The sequence below is a fragment of the Zerene cesonia genome, chromosome 4 (genome assembly GCF_012273895.1).
Source record: "Zerene cesonia ecotype Mississippi chromosome 4, Zerene_cesonia_1.1, whole genome shotgun sequence".
NCBI classification, from domain to species: domain Eukaryota; kingdom Metazoa; phylum Arthropoda; class Insecta; order Lepidoptera; family Pieridae; genus Zerene; species Zerene cesonia.
Genome location: NC_052105.1, coordinates 1,495,276 through 1,514,469, shown reverse-complemented (window position 1 = coordinate 1,514,469; position 19,194 = coordinate 1,495,276). Strand labels below are relative to the sequence as shown.

At 32.8% G+C, this 19,194-nt stretch overlaps 1 protein-coding gene across 1 annotated transcript in view; it reads left to right on the top strand.

Annotated features, from left to right (window-relative positions):
* Positions 1 to 8,159: 8,159 nt before the first annotated feature.
* Positions 8,160 to 19,194, top strand: part of LOC119839612 (acetylcholine receptor subunit alpha-like 2) — an 18,664-nt gene continuing 7,629 nt past the window's right edge. The window contains exons 1-3 of the mRNA XM_038365999.1: positions 8,160 to 8,475; positions 13,108 to 13,152; positions 13,804 to 13,913. Coding sequence (XP_038221927.1) covers positions 8,293 to 8,475; positions 13,108 to 13,152; positions 13,804 to 13,913 — 338 coding nt within the window. The 5' untranslated portion in view covers positions 8,160 to 8,292. The remainder of the gene's footprint in view (positions 8,476 to 13,107; positions 13,153 to 13,803; positions 13,914 to 19,194) is intronic.

Sequence of the window (19,194 nt, the reverse complement as noted above, 5' to 3'; positions counted from 1 at the left end):
ACTTCAGAAGTTGTTTTCAAACAGCTATCCTATGAAAGACCACAAATCCCATCATCGGATAACCCCATATTCATTTGGCACTAAGCGTTTAATTCAAAAACAAATCTGAAAGCGGACCCTTTCAGGATCGATACGTCCTTTCATGCATAAAACAAGATCCAAAAACTAATAAGAGTTTCTGGAGCGGCAGTGGCGTGGTATTATGATAAATGACCAACCCTTGTCAGGAGACCAGGGGTGATGGAATGTACTGAGAATTGTATGTAATTACGTCTCCATGTCTACTATAGCTGCGTTCCTGTCTTTTCAAGTGAGGCACTTCATTTGTCATATAATCCTATCCTATAATAATAATATTATAAACGTGACAGGCTTACGATGGACTACTTTCACGCTGACTAGGTCTGTATAAATTTTAGTACTTTGTCCTATAATCAGGTTATCAGATATGTATGAAATATACACACAGGCTGTACAGAATATGGCAGGCTTTCGTATGAACTCATGGGCACCAGTAACATTTTAACCAACTACCTTATATGGGACAATGCCTGGTCAAGTCATCTTCTTAATAAAGATCATTCAGCAAAAGAAGTGGAGAGTTGAGAAGAGTGTCGCTCGTTTGTAATCAAATATTATGCAAAGCTGGAAATGAGATATTGCTAAAAAAATCCTAATTTAGACAGAAAATAAATTAAGAAAATAAATCCTTGGGGGTTCACTTAATACGAGTATTTTTTTGGGTTACGGAAAAGATATGGGCCTCCGGCTCCCCCACACGTCGAACGAAACACACAGTATGCTATTTAACGCCGGTTTTCTGGGGGCGGTAATTCTACAATAATGAAAGAGAAAGGCATTTAATTTTTTTATGGAAGAACTGTAATATGCAACTGTAATTCATATAATTTTTTTTTTAAATACTACCCATTCTAACCGCAGCGTTCACTCGTTATGTAAAACCTTATCAATAAGTGACAAACATACTCTTATATTTAAGAACAATAACGATTCTAACGTAGTTTTGTACAGGTTTTATTTATTTACGTTCATCAGCTGTTGTTGCATAAACAATTTCTCTCAATACAAAAAAAAAAGTTTAGTATTACATATATGCACAACAATTAAAGATACACAATATTCAGAATAAAAAATAAACAAGTATAACTAAGGTGATATCTATAAATGACAAGCAAATTAGAATTTATTCATATTAACATTGAATATTTCGTGATTAGCAGCAAGTATATTATGTGAGTGTAAAATCATAATTAGAGATAAGACCGAATTATTGCTTTCCGAAACTTATAGTAGGAGTCAGAGAAAATATCTACATAATTGATGGTTTTGTGAACTGGCCACGAAATTGTGAAGTGAATGTGAGGTTACACTTTATATTGTACATAGAATTTAATTAATCATTGGTAAAATTCTAAAAACAATACTATTAGTTAACAGTTTTTATTATATAATTAAGTTTAAGTATTGATATTAAATTTGTTTGCAAGTCGATATTTTAGTCGTGTGGAAGTCTTACTTAATCAAGTAAGACTTAGTTGAGAGTTTGTAGTTTAGAATCAAATTAAATCAATTCAATAATTCTTTATTGTGTATCTTTATAAAACTAGTACAAAAGAAAATATATATTACAGATATGAACAGCACAACAGGTGGTCTTATCGCTTAATCAGCGATCACTTCCAGACAACCTGGTAGAAACGTAGTGTATATATATATTAATTAAACTCCTCAGTTTGAGGATCCTCAAGTTTCGGAAATATACACCCTTCCTTCTACATACTTTTTTTGGTTTATTTCGTTTGATTCTCTTCCTTTCTTTGAAACTCCACCTACTCTAATGTCAAAGTATAATATCCTATCCATAGGTTGTCTGGAAGAGATCGCTTAGAAGCGATAGCCTATTTACCCTTTAATTGTTTCTTTCCTTTCTTGTTTTCTTCATCTTCGTTTGTTAATCTTCCTCATAATGTGTTGTCTATGTGTTGAATAAAATATGTTGGTATTGTATTATATTGTACATGAATTAAATTGGAACTGTTGTAAATATTTATTACTAGCTTTTCCCAGCTTCACCCGTGGTACATTATAGTCTATGTCACTCAATGAAATTGCAGCTTTCTGCTGCTGAAATAATTTTTGATTACAGTCCCGTAGATGTTGAGTGAAAACATTACAAACAAATCTTTATGATATTAATATAGATGTTGTTAGTAATTTGATATCCATTATTATCATACATATATTTTTTCCGTTTACTTGACATCTTTATTTCATTAAAACAAAAGATAAATTTGCTCCTATAATTTAACTCAAAATAAATATGTATAATATTAAGAATAGTATCCAAATCGTAAATTTTAATATAATGCAAGAGACAACGAGAATATTCAATTTAAACCGTTGAAATATGACGGTAGTTTATTCTAAACACAACTAATATTTCGTATGCCTCGTTTCCTTATGTCTCCGGCTTTCCTTGGGGACTATGATCTAAGATATACCGCATCTTTTCTATGTCGACTTCACATTCTTGCGTAACACTTGAGAAATAACTTGCATTACATTAAGAGGCATAAAGGAGTCACAGCATGAACAGAAATGCACTTTATCTCCAAAAACATAGTGTTCTATTTCGCCTGCTTCAAACCGCTTTCGTGATTCTTAAATTTATAAAAAGTGAGGTGATGATAAGTTGTGTATGACACCTGGTGTAAACTTATATTACTAACTTGATTATAATATTTTAAAGCGCAAGCGTTTTCAGTTAATATCAAAACTTTTGGAAAAGCTGTTTATATTGCAACATGTTTTGTTATTGTTCATAGGAACTGGGAGATACATGGGCTCAACATAAATGGGAGATGTTTGTCACATCTTTGATTTGCAGACGATATAGCTTTGTTGTCAGCAAATGTAAGAAAATTGCAATTATTGATAGAGGTACTCAATAAATACAGTACAGTAGCTAGACTGGATGGGCTGGACTGAAGAAAAAAACTAAAATTGCAGATAGGCACCAATTACAAGTTACATTTAATAAATATCTTTTTAAGTGTATGGTAAACTATATCTATCTCGGACATCTAATATCATTTAAATTATGTACTGAAAAATTAATTGAATGAAGAATCAAACAAACAAACAAATACTGCTATGAAATAGATATTCAAAGAAAAATTACCAGTCCCACTAAAAGCTTAATCCATGTATATAATAATATGTCTAACGCCTATATTACTTTTACAAAAAAGGTTTTGAGGCTCCTTCCCTGGAAGCAGTGGGTCCCTTATGTCAAACTTACCCACTCAAAAAAATATTTTTATAAAAAAAAACCGTTTAATCAAACATAGACATAGTCGTCCAAAAGTTTTCTCTTAAGCTGATATCTTACATTATTTTCTTGTGTTTGATTTCACGCGAGTATTATACATTTAGAAATTAAAAGCGTGGTCACGGGGAGCTCGTTGTAAAGTGTTCGAAACGTCGGGTTAATAATATAATGAATAAATCGCGTTTAAAATCCGTTAAAAAGTTTCCAATTTCTAAATCTCACATATTGTATTTTTGACAGCTTACAAATTACCAAATCTGGATGTTACTCTATGCTTCTCACTCTATTACAAACACTTTCTCATATTTTGTATTAGTAATATAATATTCAATACATCAATCATCACAATACATCAAAGTATTGAACCGTTGAAATTTTTATTCCAAGAAAATACATTACATGGCGGGACATGCTTGTAATTTGATTTATATCCGTCCACGTTACGTGAGCTTTCTACTCTTCTATTATTCACAGTTTAATATCCGCTCGCTGAAATCTAAATAAGATATTGGACCAAGTAGAATCACTACTCGACCGCCTCCCTGGTACCGTGGTGAATACCAGAACGTAGAACCAAGGAGACCTGGTTTGGTTCCTGGTAAGTATCCGATACCGTGTCTATCTTACAGGACTTGGAAGACAGCTTGTTCGTATAGATATAATTGTTGAAAAGCAGTTGCTACAATGCATCTGCCCCATACAAGGCAGCATGAAGCAAAATAACTCTTCGTAGTTTCTTCCACGGCCATATTGAAAATTGCCGGGAATTTGGGTGATCCCAAGTTAGTCTATAAACTTTAAACTTTATTATCTTCAACATACATGGTTACGGTGCGTTTAATTAATACTTTGGATTAGTTAAGTTGATACGAGATATTAGATGGCTTAACGTTTTAGGTTAATGTTAGGTTTAAGTTACGTAAAATACAGCTTTGGATCGTGAACAAAAGACTAGCTATAGGAAATATATAGTAATTGACTGATACTGTATTTCTGTATATTTTTTTGTCATCTGTTCTTTGATAATAAATATCAACATTATATTATAATATGTCTAAGTATTTTATAATTGGAATAATGTTTTTATTTCTATACATTGTAAGGAATTTCAAAGAAAATGTATAAAACGCTCTTAACAATTTTTTTTTAAAACCATAAAAACCTACCAGTTGTAATAAAGTTTAGGTAGATAACTCTTTACGATTTAAAAGAAAATACGCACGTTATTTAAACGATAGATTATATCAGTCAAAGAAGTCCTGTTAACTGCACAATGCGTTCTTATCTCATATCCTGAAAAGTAAGATAACCCTGAGGACCCTTAGGCTTAATTAATGCACGTCTCAGATAACGGCCATTTAGAATCCGTAGGACCATTCTTTAAGCTAAATTCTTATCTATTCTTTATCATAAAGCCCTTGATTTCACGCTTGATACACACGAAGCAGAACGGTTTGTAAGACAATGGGATTATTTTTAATTAGAAAAATAAATGGGGAGCGGAAACAAAAGATTCAGCGGTTTAGAGTCCAATTTCTTGCACCTCTCGTGAAATAAGTTTGCGCGGACAGCGGCTTCCAAAATGTTTTTCAGCTTGCGGATTCCGTCGCTTAATTAAAAAAGGCGGTAAAATTTCTACACGCTATACACTGTATTGTTAAATCCATCTCTGTTATACGCAATTCATTAATCAAGACGTACGCTTGACTTATTAAAATTACATTTCGAAGAACGTTTGACTCTTATGTACTTACTGTTTGTAAATAAAAATTAGAAGTTTGACAAATTTTCTCTTTAATATAAAGTAATTGTGAAGTACACCAACAAAAGAATAACATTAATAGAAATAGGTTTATCTAAAAGTTATTTCTTAACTTACACTGGTTTGAATTAATAGCTATGACGTCACAAAATGGCGGATAGTCGATGATATTCTTAGCCGAATCATAGTTCGTATCGTATCGTTCGTTCGTAGCATAGTTGTAATACTAGACGTGAATTTAAGCCTAAGAAGAATACATTTGGCAAACGCCGTTCATTAAGCAAACAAGAGTTTCTTGTGGGACAGCAATGGACTGAATGCAACAAAACTAATTTCTCTGCATTTACAGAATAAACTTTTGTGTTCAGTTGTACCCTGTTATGATATAGGCAGAGAGATAGTTGTGTATTGTTTACTTTCATAGAATTGAGCACGGTTTTTAATTTGATTATTTGCGTGTGAAAATGTTTTTACTATTTTGGATTAATTGATGTTATAATTTTATATTTAATTAATTGTAACAATAACAGGTGTATAAATAACACACGAAAATTATGTTATAATATATAAACAAGGCGAAAAGATAGAACAGAAACAAAGAGTATATGAAATCTTTAAATGTCTCTGAACATGAATCACAGAGCAACTGCCAGTAAAATAGTATAAACTTATAAGGTTGAAATGATTTCTCGAACGAAATGTGTTTAAAATGAAATCTCAAATAGTGTACGTAAAACTCGGTGGAGGAACTTTACGAGCATTTTAATAAATCGTGAAAATTCTCGAAGCGACTTTAAACTACTTTAGAAGTCCTTAAATGTGTCAAAATATAAAATTATTACATTGTAAGAAAGTACCTATAAACAGCTTAACTTAGTATGCTTTCTCTTTCTATCTATTTATAATGAACAAATCTTAACTTTAATCATCACTAGACTACACTGTGATATTTGTTTTAAATAATAAAATGGCCATACTCATTGGTCATCTAATTACTAGACTATGTACATCAATAAGGCTATACTTGCAAAAAATAGATTTTAATTTTATATAACATTTGTGTAAACACAAACAAAGACCGAAATAATCAACCGGCTCCTACGCTAATATGACATTCCAGTTTCATACATAATTCAAAAAGCGTTGTTACATCGCACTGCATTGCAGTAAGGATACCTAGGATACAAGACATTTTCCCAAACGACTGTTAATTGCGGAATCAAATTGAGACAAACTACCGCTAACTGCGAAGTCGTAGTGATTATCTTTTAATGAAGTAAGAACGGGCTAGAGGCTAAAACGGGTTTAAAGTGCATCGGGTACCACATTTGCTTTTTTATAAAAGCTTTGTATTATATCGTTTCTGTATTAGTTATATGGTCTTCCTGTTATGCCTGTAAATATCCTACTATCCTACTTCCTACTATCCTACTAATAATATAAATGCGAAAGTTTGTAAGGATGTGTGTGTTTGTTTTGTGTGTGTTTGTTTGTTTCACGCAAAAACTACTGGACTGATTGCAATGAAATTTGGTACATAGACAGCTGGATAAGTGGAATAACATAAAGGCAACTTTTTATCCCGATACTCCTGCGGGATACGTACTTACGCGGGTAAAACCGCGGGGCGCAGCTAGTTTTGATAAAAAGCTTCCTACACGCAAATTTTTTCTTAACAGTTACTCTTTGCGATGCACTATAAAAAAATGAAGCAGAATATCGTTATTGACTCATTTGTTTTTTCGATTCCTGTACCTACTATAGACGTGATTGTATCATGACATTGATTACATATCCAGATACAAACAAAAGTCGGTAGAACACTAAAAACTAAATCGTTTGAAGTGACAAGAAGTCAATAACAAGATTCACGGCGCTGAGGACAAAACCCGACAATTCCGAGATTTGAAAAATGCGAAAACTTTTTCGTTTAAGTCGGAGCCCGCGTTTTATGTCCGCATTATCGTCAAACCTTTCGAGATCTGATCCGAACGTAACAAAATCCGAGACGTTTATGTGAAACTATAAAATTTTTAATTTTAAACACGCTTGCCTTTGCAGAATTTGACGTGGGAAGCTATCTATGTACTTGACAAAGTAATGCCGCAAATACTGCATGGTCGAAAGCTGCGCTCAATTTACTAGTTCATCAATGAGTCATGTAACTTGCTCGTTTACGTGAGTATCCATTCCAATGGAATTTGTGAAATAAAAGATGTAGTTTTTAGTTCAGTTTAGTAGTAAATGAGTAAATTGGCCGAGAATTATTCCACATTAAATAGCAGTTTATATGTTTTCAATGCTACTCTGCAATTTATTTATTAATGCATAGACAAACCGTAATTAAGGTAATAATTACTGTCACATAACTAGACATTTGTTATTCAAATGGCCGCAGACTATTTGCGTATGCTAAACTAGCTAAACCCGTGTACTAATGCCGAAATTAATTGTCTAATACACCATACGCCATCTATTAACCACTATGAGAAACTCGACACGCACTAAAATTTCGAAATGAAAACCATCGCGCCTGCGTATTAGGCATCGATCCGGGAAACAAACATAAATAATGTATTCGACACAAAAATATGTCTGCTATTTTGACAGTTTTCGAAATTTAATTAAACAAAACTTTCGCGCGCTAATTTCAGGCTTTGCCGCCAAACTTGCATGACTTATAATGACAGATTACATTAACCATTCATATTTAGAATTTTTTACGAATTGGCGGTAAAATGAAATAATTCAATTACTAATACTTTTTTAACGTGAGCATTTAGCATATTTATTACCCTGCATTGAATATAATTTTAAATGTCTGTTTTTGTAATTTATCATTAAAAAATAAACAGCTTACAAAATTCTACACACGTTGATTGAAATACAATCTAATAATAACTATATTTGAATCTACATATTATTCTCTAACATAAAAAATATATAGTATATATATTTATATTCTATGCCCACTTCAAATCTCGGAGTCGGCGCAATACAACAAATTTGGTTCTAAAAACTTCCAGTAGAGGCGCTCACCTCGCGCACGCTTCGCGGGTGGAGCTGTCAATTTTCTCAAATAATAATCTTATATCGTATTTTTGCCTCATTATTAACATAATATTTGATTAATGTATTAATGTGTTATTTAATAATGGTGTAGCAGTAAACATTTAACATGAAGTTCGTATTGATGACATTGTTTTCGTTCATCACGGGTGATGTTTTCGCAAACCCAGATGCTAAAAGGCTTTATGATGATTTGCTTAGTAATTACAATAGGCTGATACGACCAGTTGATAAAAACAACAATACAGTGCTGGTGAAACTCGGCTTGAGGCTGTCGCAACTGATTGATTTGGTAAGTTTTATTTTACAAAATTATGTTAATTGTTATCTTTAATACTTAATTAAACAATTATGAGTAGATTTATATGTTCTTCTTCAAATTCATGATGAAAATATACCAATAAATGATTACATTACCTTATTATACTGGGCATGTATGTTATGAAGTACATATGTTGATTTGTTAGTCTTTCTTGTCATCTTGTTATATCTTGTTTAATACCAACAACCCACATTAAATTCAATAGAATTTTCTTTTTTTAATTTTTCTTTTTATATTATTACAAATGCTTTAATTTAGTATTTAGAGCTACATGATAGACATGAAAGACCGTAACACTTACCTTCCGTAAGTGATTTAAGTATGATAATAATTATATCGAGATCATTATGCTATAAATTAGGGTAAACGTGCTAAAACTACTACATATTCATCAAAAACTTTTATTTATCACAAAAGAATGGCCTTCTGAAGTACATTTCACTATATATAAGTATTATTCAAAGGCAACAACTTCTTTTAAAACCTTTACGAAAGATATTCTCTATAAAAACTTTTTGACACAAAAAATGTAACCGCCCAAATAATCATCACCCTTTTTTTACCCTTATTCACATGAAATAGGATTTATCCAAGTATAGGATATATCCAAGGAAATAAGACTAGACTATATGTGTAACATGACATAGGCTACATGTGTAACATGGGCGAAGCCGGGGCGAACAGCTAGTATGAACGTCGACTTGACAACGTCCTTTTTTCGTCATTAAAAAGTATAAGCTTCTATATGTATATATGTATTTAATACCTATATGCCTTTATAGGCATAAATCAAAAACAAGCGAGCAATTTTCACAAATTAAAATATTAGATAATTATTTATTAATAGAATATTTCGCTTATATGTAAGTTATTATACTATATATATTTTGATAAAATATATTTTATAAACTTCATAAATGCTCACTTCTAGATAACTTTAAAGCAACCATAGACTACGAAAACAACTTCAGTTACCGAGTTTACAAACTTCCGTACAAAATTTTCACTTTCTTCATGGCACGAAATGTACATGCTCTTTAATATGTATGACGCAGACACTGAAATAAACCGTCACTTTGAAAGGGGTCTCTTTGTGCCATAGTTAACATTCCTCGTGTTAACTTAACATTTCCCGCGTACCTGTAGGAACTGGTGACGTTGTTTGAATGTAAAATATTTTTCTTATGACAAGGATGCTGATGTTTTTTTCCTGTGAATGTTTATTTTAGAGAAGACGATATGACGTCATAATAGACGCGTTTCGTTTCCATGAAATGGGTAGGGTCATAACTCATATGTTGGCAAAATTGCAATCCAGGATAATTGTTTTGAAATACGGTTGGTTTGGATAAATGCAATTTTCATAGCAACTCCAATAACCTGCGCAGAGATAAGTAAACTTTCTACAAATAGTCCTTAAAGTAAATAGTAGTCTGTAACTGGGAATTTTGACAGTCTTATAGCCCGATTGCCATATAGATTATATCACGACGCAGCATAAATAATATAATCCAAATATTTCAGCTCTATTTATATAAAAATTCGTCATAATTCACTCAGACGTGGAAATATAATTCACAGTACATATTTATTTTTGCATTCACAGTAATATGAATTGTGTAATTTAAAATAATTAAATTTTTGCCAAATGGCAAAAAATAATAAGAAGGCACGAATCCTGGAAAAAAATCAATTTTGTCTTCAACAATTTGTTCACCTGGCTTATACAGAGTTCTGGCTCCATAAAACCTTAAGGGCCATGGTCCAATTTATTCAAATACGTCTCCGCAAAACAAAACAATTAAGGGATTGGAGATCAAGTCAAGTTCTTCAATGGCACTTCACTGATTGAACTTGTCTTAATTGTTTGTTTAGTAACGAGGTGGCTCTTATTCTGAGTGCATTTGGAGCTGATTGTATCGGTTTAACGGTTGAGTGCGCTGACTTCGAGACATCTATTAGAGCTGGCTGTGCGTCCCAGCTTTGCCCGGCTTAGACGAGACTTGCCTCCGTGCTTATCTTGGTTGTTATTTAAGGCATTTGAAACATGAACATTGAATATAGGTTTTCGGATATCTTCTGGTCAATTGCAGTAATGTCTCTGTTAAGAGACTATCAAGATAAAGAAAGGCCGAGAAATCTCAATCTCGAGATAAGCATGTTCTAATAGTAACATTTCAAAACCTTGAACAGCAGTTTCTTTGATACATCCGCATTCCGCAATGTATAAAAAAGCTGTAAATTAGGAGACGTAAAATTTATTGTGCACATGAGTATGCTATGAATTTTTTATTGTTTTCTAATGCAGTATGAGCGCTTCCTTTTCTATGGTTTGATCATGCGGGTTATCAATCGAAAATACCTATATACTAAGTGAAGACAAGCTAAAAGTTCCAAATATTGGAAAACTCGCTTAAGGAATTATCTTCTTTGAATCAATGTGAAGAAGAACACAATTTTAATGATGGCCAGTTCTTTCAATTTTATTCCGGAAAGTTTTAATTTACATTGGATATAAGGCATGTATGCTTAACTTACTTACTTAGTGGTAGCCGATTGCACTCAGAGATTACGTATACATCAAACGGTGAAAGAATTTTTTTAATCGGTCCAGTAGTTTCTGAAATTAGCGCGTTCGAACAAACACTCAAGCGCTTCAGCTTTATGTAATTACAAACTTAAGTCTCTATATTATAATATTGAAAATGCCGATTTAGAATTAAAGGCATTTTCGTCTTTCATCGTTAAATCTCTATTTTCTAAGAATACAATATTTGCCTCCGATAAAACACAAGGAATATAGACAATAAATATGTAGATTTAATAGAATAACGTGATTTACCTCAAAACGCTTACTTAACAACCTGACAACCCGCCATCTGGTGCTCGTTGCAGCCACCATTAACATTGTAGGTCAAAATGTATCACTGTCGGCCCCTGGATGTATGGACGTTGTAAAATTTTATATTCTTTCTTGCTTCTAAAATTGCCTTTTTCGTAGCTCATTTGGTTAATATAAATTGAAATTGGCTGCTGGAAAGGGTATTTGAATTTTGTGATAGTTTATGGAGATTAATAAGTGAGATATATAATGGATGACAATTGCAATATAATAATTAAATTATCTGTTATATTTTATGCTAACAAATTAAAAAAACCAAAAGACGGGTTGTCTCTAACACATTTACCAATAATATGAATGTGTTCAATGATTTATTATTTCATTGGTTTACAATAATTCGAATATTACTGGTTTATTATCCTCCAAAATTGTTAGTAAAAATATGTTTGTCACCCAAAAATATTTTGACCAGTTATGCGTTTCGGACCTGCACTAACCATAAAAAATTAATACAAAGAAATACATTCATTCAATTCATAGACATTCAATGGACATTAAGAAGTAAACATAATATAGAAGTATCTAAGTACTGGACAATTAAGGACTATTCGAATAACGTAGGTATCGGACTGTCGGTTGTTTGTCACGTTTTATTTAGGACATGTCAGACTGTCCGTCTCCTTTATTTATTATGAGCCGTGCTGCGTACTGGACGAAAGGTCCTTTTGTTCAATTATTTTTGTAACTTGTCTCTTTATTTTAAATCGTATAAACGAAAGAGATTCTAAATTTTTTGTGTGCTTATTTTTAATACTTAAACCATCTAATACCAATTTAACATTACTCTAAAGCTAATTTATCTCGGGTTTCAGCATTTATAAGGAGATCTTTTCACAATAAGAAATGAAATGCAAGTCTATGATACGGTAATATGTTTACTTCAAATCGTATCTCATTGAATGATCCTTTAGCTGCCTATATTTTATTCGAATAATTTGATAGATTGAATAGTTCCTCGTAGCTTAGTGTGATTTCTGAAAAATTCCTTCGGCGTCCATCGCGTTTCCCCTCATCTCATTACATTAATCCCTAGCCATTGGGTAATCCGTTATTTAGCTATGTTTATATTAATTTTGATGGCCCCGGGGATATTTGGCCCGGGCCCAAGAATTGGGATCGATTGCTCTATAGCAGGGAAGTAGAATGCCATAAATGCGACCGAGTTAAGTAACCTACTTTTGTAGCGTTGTTAAATTTTATCGGGGCAGTTTTTCTACGAATTTTTCGTATCACTGCGTTATATTTGGGCTGGGAGGGGAGTACAGAGGTTAAGAGCTTTTAAAAGTATTAAGATCAAAACAATACATTTTATGATTGTGTATTGTAATACCAATTTACCAATACATTGCGCTTGACGTCAGGCTATTCATTTTCAATCCAGTTCGTAGTGGTTTATTTGATGATATCCTGGCGACACGGTAACTGGTAGGGTACAGGCGAGTTATAAAAAGTGATGGATCATTTATCCCCCAGGAGAACTGCTTAGAAGAATATTAGGGCACAAAATAAAAGTATTCAGTGTACATTATTTTATACCCCTGTATATTTTTAAACAGGTCCTAGTCGTTCAATTGACTTGGATTTGGTTTTGTAATGAGTCTTAAACATTTACGGGCGTAAGAATGGCTTAAGTAAAAAACACGTTATGACGAATTTGATAAGTGTGTGCTATAAACGATTTTCTATTTCTGTTGTTTCAGAATCTTAAAGATCAAATTTTGACAACGAACGTATGGCTGGAGCATGTAAGTAAATTTATTAATAATTAAGATTAAATTATAAATATGATGAGATTATTCGATTTCCATTTCAGTTAAATATCATTTTTAATACGTTATGTTAATGTTTTTAATTGAATTTTGAATAAAAAAACATGTATTTACCCCCACATAGCCTCACATGAAAAGGACGAATACAATACAAAAGAATAACATATTAGTAATGTGTCTGAGAAGCATTTTGCCATTAAAAGGGGACATCACTCAGTGTACACCTGAAAAATGAAAACGTCTTAGCACCGATTTTCAGTGAGCCCCAAGTATAATTAAACAAAACAGGGTTAAGCATATAATATGTAATACAAATTACTACATAAGTGTTATTGAACCTATTTAAAATTTACGATCAAATGAGAATTACATTTGTTATTTTTTTTTTTTTCATAAATTTAGTCTTGGCAATGCAAAGAAAATCGACACTGGATGCAAATTACAATATTAACAGTAACCTGTTTCATTCACACGTATACTAGTAAGTATACGTGTGTGGGGAGTACCCCAGCGCAACTCATAATCAATAGATAAACGTATCATAACCATAACCATTAACACTTATTACTAAAAATTCCACCGGCTTACGTTGATACTGGCCGTTTAATGTGGGTAGAATTGTTGCAGGAATGGGAAGATCACAAATTCAAATGGGACCCTCTGGAATACGGCGGGCAGAAGGAGCTTTATGTGCCGTCTGAACACATTTGGCTGCCAGATATAGTGCTGTATAATAAGTGAGTGTGATGTCTGCTCTTGAGTTGTGTTGTGTAATTTTGTGGCGTCTGTTCGTTTGAAAATTGTGTTAAACATCCTGTATATAGTGTATATGAAACAGCCTGTAGCAGTTAATTTTTTAATCGTCGTACAATCCATGCAGATATTTACTATCCATAAATATATTTGCTTATTTTCTTTATTAACTATTTTAATTTATATACAATAAAAAACAAAATTAAGTCGAAAAATATCAGAATATAGAATCTCACATGTTTTATAAAATTTAAAGTTCCAACGTGTATGCTTGCCTCCTGACTGTTGATATATTGCATAACGCATCCAAGTACTTTAACACACTCCATCAAGTATACCAATATTGCGAGTTGGACGGTACAATGCAATTTAGAACAGGCTAATGTCATAATGAATGTTCGCCAGAAGTTCAACGGTGTTATAAACCAATTAGTTGCTAACTCGGGTTGGATGCATTGGGCCTGTTTATAGGAATTGCTTGTTAATTTATGCACTATGTTAGTGCTTGTGAGATCTGAGTTGGTTTGCCTTGGGGAACAGGGAATTAAACGTTAATTATCTTAACTGTAGTGGAAGATAGGTCAGTGTAAGTCAGTCAGTAAGTTTATTTATTTATTTAGTTAAGTTGTAATTGGAGTATGATTAAAATGATTTATCGTTTTATTACTTATGATTTAATTTTCGGCGGAAGGCGGCAAAAAAAAATTTACTAAGCATTTTAGTGCTATAAAACTAAGAATTTAATATAACATAATAACAAAACAAACCGCAAAGCATATTGTTTTAAAATTATACTCTTAATATACTCATACAAAATGAACCAGGAAAGCACAACAGTCGTTCATTCATAAATTCAAAATCGTGTGACGTCAGCGCTTGCTGTGACGTCATACAGTACGCAATGCAGCACGGGTTCGCGCTCAGAAGGAAACATTCACTACATTACACGATGACGAGAAATTTTTAAGGTGTCATATAAGGTCATCCGATGATAAGCGTTTTGGTTTTATTGTATTCATTCTCCTTATTTGCGGCGTTTGTTTAATTATGATATCTGGAGGAAAATACAATAAAGCCAAAGAAAACATCATGTTAATAGGAATTCCAATTTAGTGATCATTAACATGAATTAATGATCACTAATTCATTGAATTAATTTTCACTGACAAATTAAATCCTATCCTATCTTTTCCTACTATCCTACTTCCTACTAATATTATAAATGAAAAAGTTTGTAAGGATGTGTGTGTGTTTATTGCTTTTTCACGCAAAAACTACAGAACGATTGCAATGAAATTTAGTACGTAAACAGCTGGACATCTGGAATAACATATAGGCATCTTTTTATCCCGATATTCTTACGAGATACGGACTTATGCGGACGAAACCGCGGGGCGCAGCTAGATGATCCATATTACTATTATTCAGTTATCCGAAACATACCGATCGTTAGTAGCAACGGTTTAACCTGTTTGAAACTTAATGGTATTCAATACATTAATTCGCCGGTAAAAGAAGTGTTAAATATTTTTTGAAGGAGAAAAGAAGAAAAACAAGGGGATTATTTTATTTAGGAAGTTGATTTGTTTCTGAATTAATAAACAGGTTTCTAATTTACAAGATTTCAAAAGTTTTGTTGTTTCGTTGAGTTTTCGAGTTCCCTAAGTTCTATAGGCTATATAATAAAACATCGACCGCTAGCTGATTGTAGACTGATCAATAAAAAACAAAACCACGCCAACCTCCATGGTAATAGCGTGTATAAAAACTAATTTCGAAATTGCGAAAAATCCATTAAAAAAGGCGGGAAGTACGCAACTACGGATATTTCGCTGTATCCGCATCCGACAAATGATATACGAGAGTGAGCGACACGCCTGCGTTGGCTGAATTATGTGAGCTTAGCTTTTATTACCCATTGACACTATCATTATCTGTGGAGATTGCTCTTTTGAATACCCTTTGGAAGCGAACCATGGCGTAGAATGATCGGGAAATAACGATAATGTAGGCAGAGTAAAGAAACCCGTAAATTCGCGTGCGAGTTTCCTATATACATTGGGCACACAAATGTCGATTGGATTTGGCTAGAAAGGTTCACTCGGATTTTTTCTATGATATTTACAAATAATTATAATGACTAATGAGTATCGTTATATATATCGTTCATATTTGCAATTGAAATTATTGATACTACTGAGCTACTGAGTATCTTGCATGCTCTTCTCTGTAGAAACTGCTTTTCGAAATGGTGGTACTTGAATGATAAAACATGTTTTGAGTTTATTATTAACCACCATTTTCTAACATTTACATAAATTCTTGAGTTGGAATTATCGTCCTGACCAAATTGAACTGAATTAAACCGCTTATCGTCATGTAAACATAATACATTTTACATCAATAAAAGTAAATTTAAATTCCCAATAGCTATCCGGTTGATTCGGGTCATGCTTACACGAGAAAATAGGAAAAATTCCGATGTAAATATTTAGAAGAAGAATTCCTGAAGATATAAATCTTTTCGTTATTTCCCCCGACCTCATCTTTGGGCTACTTGCATTTTATAGGCACCGAATTTATATCGTAGCGTGATATAATACGCTACTCTAGCTTAGTATGTTTGGCTTGAATTGTAGGTCTGAGTTACAGTGCTTATATATTTTTTTCTTCATATGATTTTGTAGGAACTATGATTACTTTTTTTTAAATACGATTCATTCGACATATTATATGTACGAACGAACGAATCTGCCTAAGGAATTAGTCACGTGTATTAAAACGTCATTCATTAAATAGTGAACAAGATTGGAATTTTAAAAATCATTAATGTATATAATATAATCGTATGAATTCCAATTTTAATTGTACTCAAAATACAATTCTTGGTTTTAACGGTGACGTGTTGAAAACGTTTTTATATATTATAATTATACTTAGTTGTCTAACCAGAGATAATATAATGCCATACATTATATTATCTCTGGTTATACAAAACTTTATATTTTATGGCTGCTCTTTTGTTTTTATCACATAATATGCTATTAAATGATAAAATCTTATGTGGGAGTCGAGCATGCATCGGCATGAATTGGGCCAGCTCGCACCGGGGATGTACCACACCCCACAGAAAAGCGGCGTGAAATAATAGCATGCTATTGTGTTTTGTGTGGTGATTGGGGGGGCCGGAGGCCCGTTTCCTTTTCCTCACCCTTCCCAATCCACTCCTTCTTTCCAATCATGAATACTTTCCTTATTCCTTACCCCTTAAAAACGGATAGCGAATAATAATAGGCACTACCTCTGCGAATGTTCATGGTCGGTAGTTATCGCTTAACATCAGTTTATCCACTACAGACAAACAAAAATACAAATTCTTCCTCTTTATAATGTATGCGTAGACAAATATCATGTTTACAGCCCGGAATTAGTAAATTCTCTTATCTTTTAAAACACTTTTCCAAGATACTGATAATCGTTATTTAAAGTGGCGCAAAACTCATACAATCTCTGCATTAATACATCATAGTGATGTTCCAACGACAGCCGCTATATACCCGTCACAAGGCTACTCGCACGTAAAGGCGGACGTATGGACCGTTGGCTGTGTGCTAGTCATAAGAGGTAGCGGATTATCTATCGTTGAGAATCATATCTTGCTTTATATAACAGCAGATAAGTGAGGTGGTGTTTCGCCTGATTGTAAGCTATCACCACCGCCCATGAACATTTGCAGAGGCAGGGCCGTTGCAAATGCCTTGCTTGGTTTTAAACGATAAAGGATAAGGCAAAGGATTGTCGATGGAAATAAAGGAATGGACTGGGATGGTGAGGAAAAGAATACGGGCCTTTAAAAGAGTTTTAGCGATAGCAATCAATAAGTGTAGAGTGCTAAAGGACTTTAAAAATGGTGATGATAATGAAGGCAGCAGCTTCCTGTGAGCATTTTGGTTATAATTCACCATAAATCGAAGGTAAAATTTGTTAGGTTTAGGTTTTATAAGATTTTGGTTTTTGTGTGAATTGGTGTGCCTAAAAGCATGTACCCATGAACCCAAGCGTCCATTTATCACATAATATTCCTCCATTCTGACAATTTATAATATTCGTCCCAACGGCTATGAAAAAAAAAATAATAAAAGGAAATCTACCAAATGTGCACTATTTAATTTTCTACCCAATACGATCTAAATTCAAACCCATCCTGATAAACACAAAGTTGACATTCGTTCGCATTCCCTCTTCCATCTAAGAATTAGGCGGTAAACGCATGAAGCGTAAGATTGGTCGCACATGCGTCTTCCAACCCATTCTACGATGATTAATCGGCCACCGGTCGGTTCTGACACAACACGATGTATCATTCGCCGACGTTTCTTGTCGATAATATCAATTAACTTTACGTGTTACGGCTTTTACGTATTACACCTTAAATGTTTTTCAGGTGGATGTCGGTGCGAGGCTAAATTGATTTGTTTCTGCATAAACGTACTGTAGCTAAAGAAATAATGTTATAAGTTTCTGGAGGCAGATGTTTTCTAAGATATTGAAAGCGCGTTCGTTTACGTACCTACGCCAATTTTAAACTTTGATTAGATGTTATATTATTGTATATCTACTAGCATACCCGGCGATTCGTTGCTGTGGCTGAGTAATAAATAAAAATATTAAGTTTATGAATTATTGGGATAATAAATCGAAATAAAAACTATCCTATATCTTAAGTTGGACCAAATTACACGTAAAATGACAAATTTAATCAAAATCGGTTGAGTTGGTGAAGAGTTCATTCGGAGCATACATCATGACACTGGATTTTTATATATTAAGATTACAAGTTTTTATTTATTTTCATGTTTGGAAACATTAAAATTACCCTTGTTTTATGTAATTTGTCCCGTTTTGAGTGCAAACATTTTGCAATGTATTTTTACTGATATAACAGTACTATCTCTAAAAATAAAATATAGTTTAAAAAAACTAAAAAACACGCTTTTCAAGCACATCAAACTAAAAACTATAAAATAATTTTTAATATAAGCTGAAAACAATAATGAACGAAAAATACTAATATTGTTGTTAATAATTTTTAATATAAACTGAAAATAATAATGAATGAAAAATACTAGTATTGTTGTGAAAAAAGCGTGGGGCGCTTTGTGCTATATTTTTCGTGTACTCGATTGGATTATATATCTATCATACAAATAATTTTTAATATATGCTGAAAACAATAATGAACGAAAACACCTTATTTCTCACTTT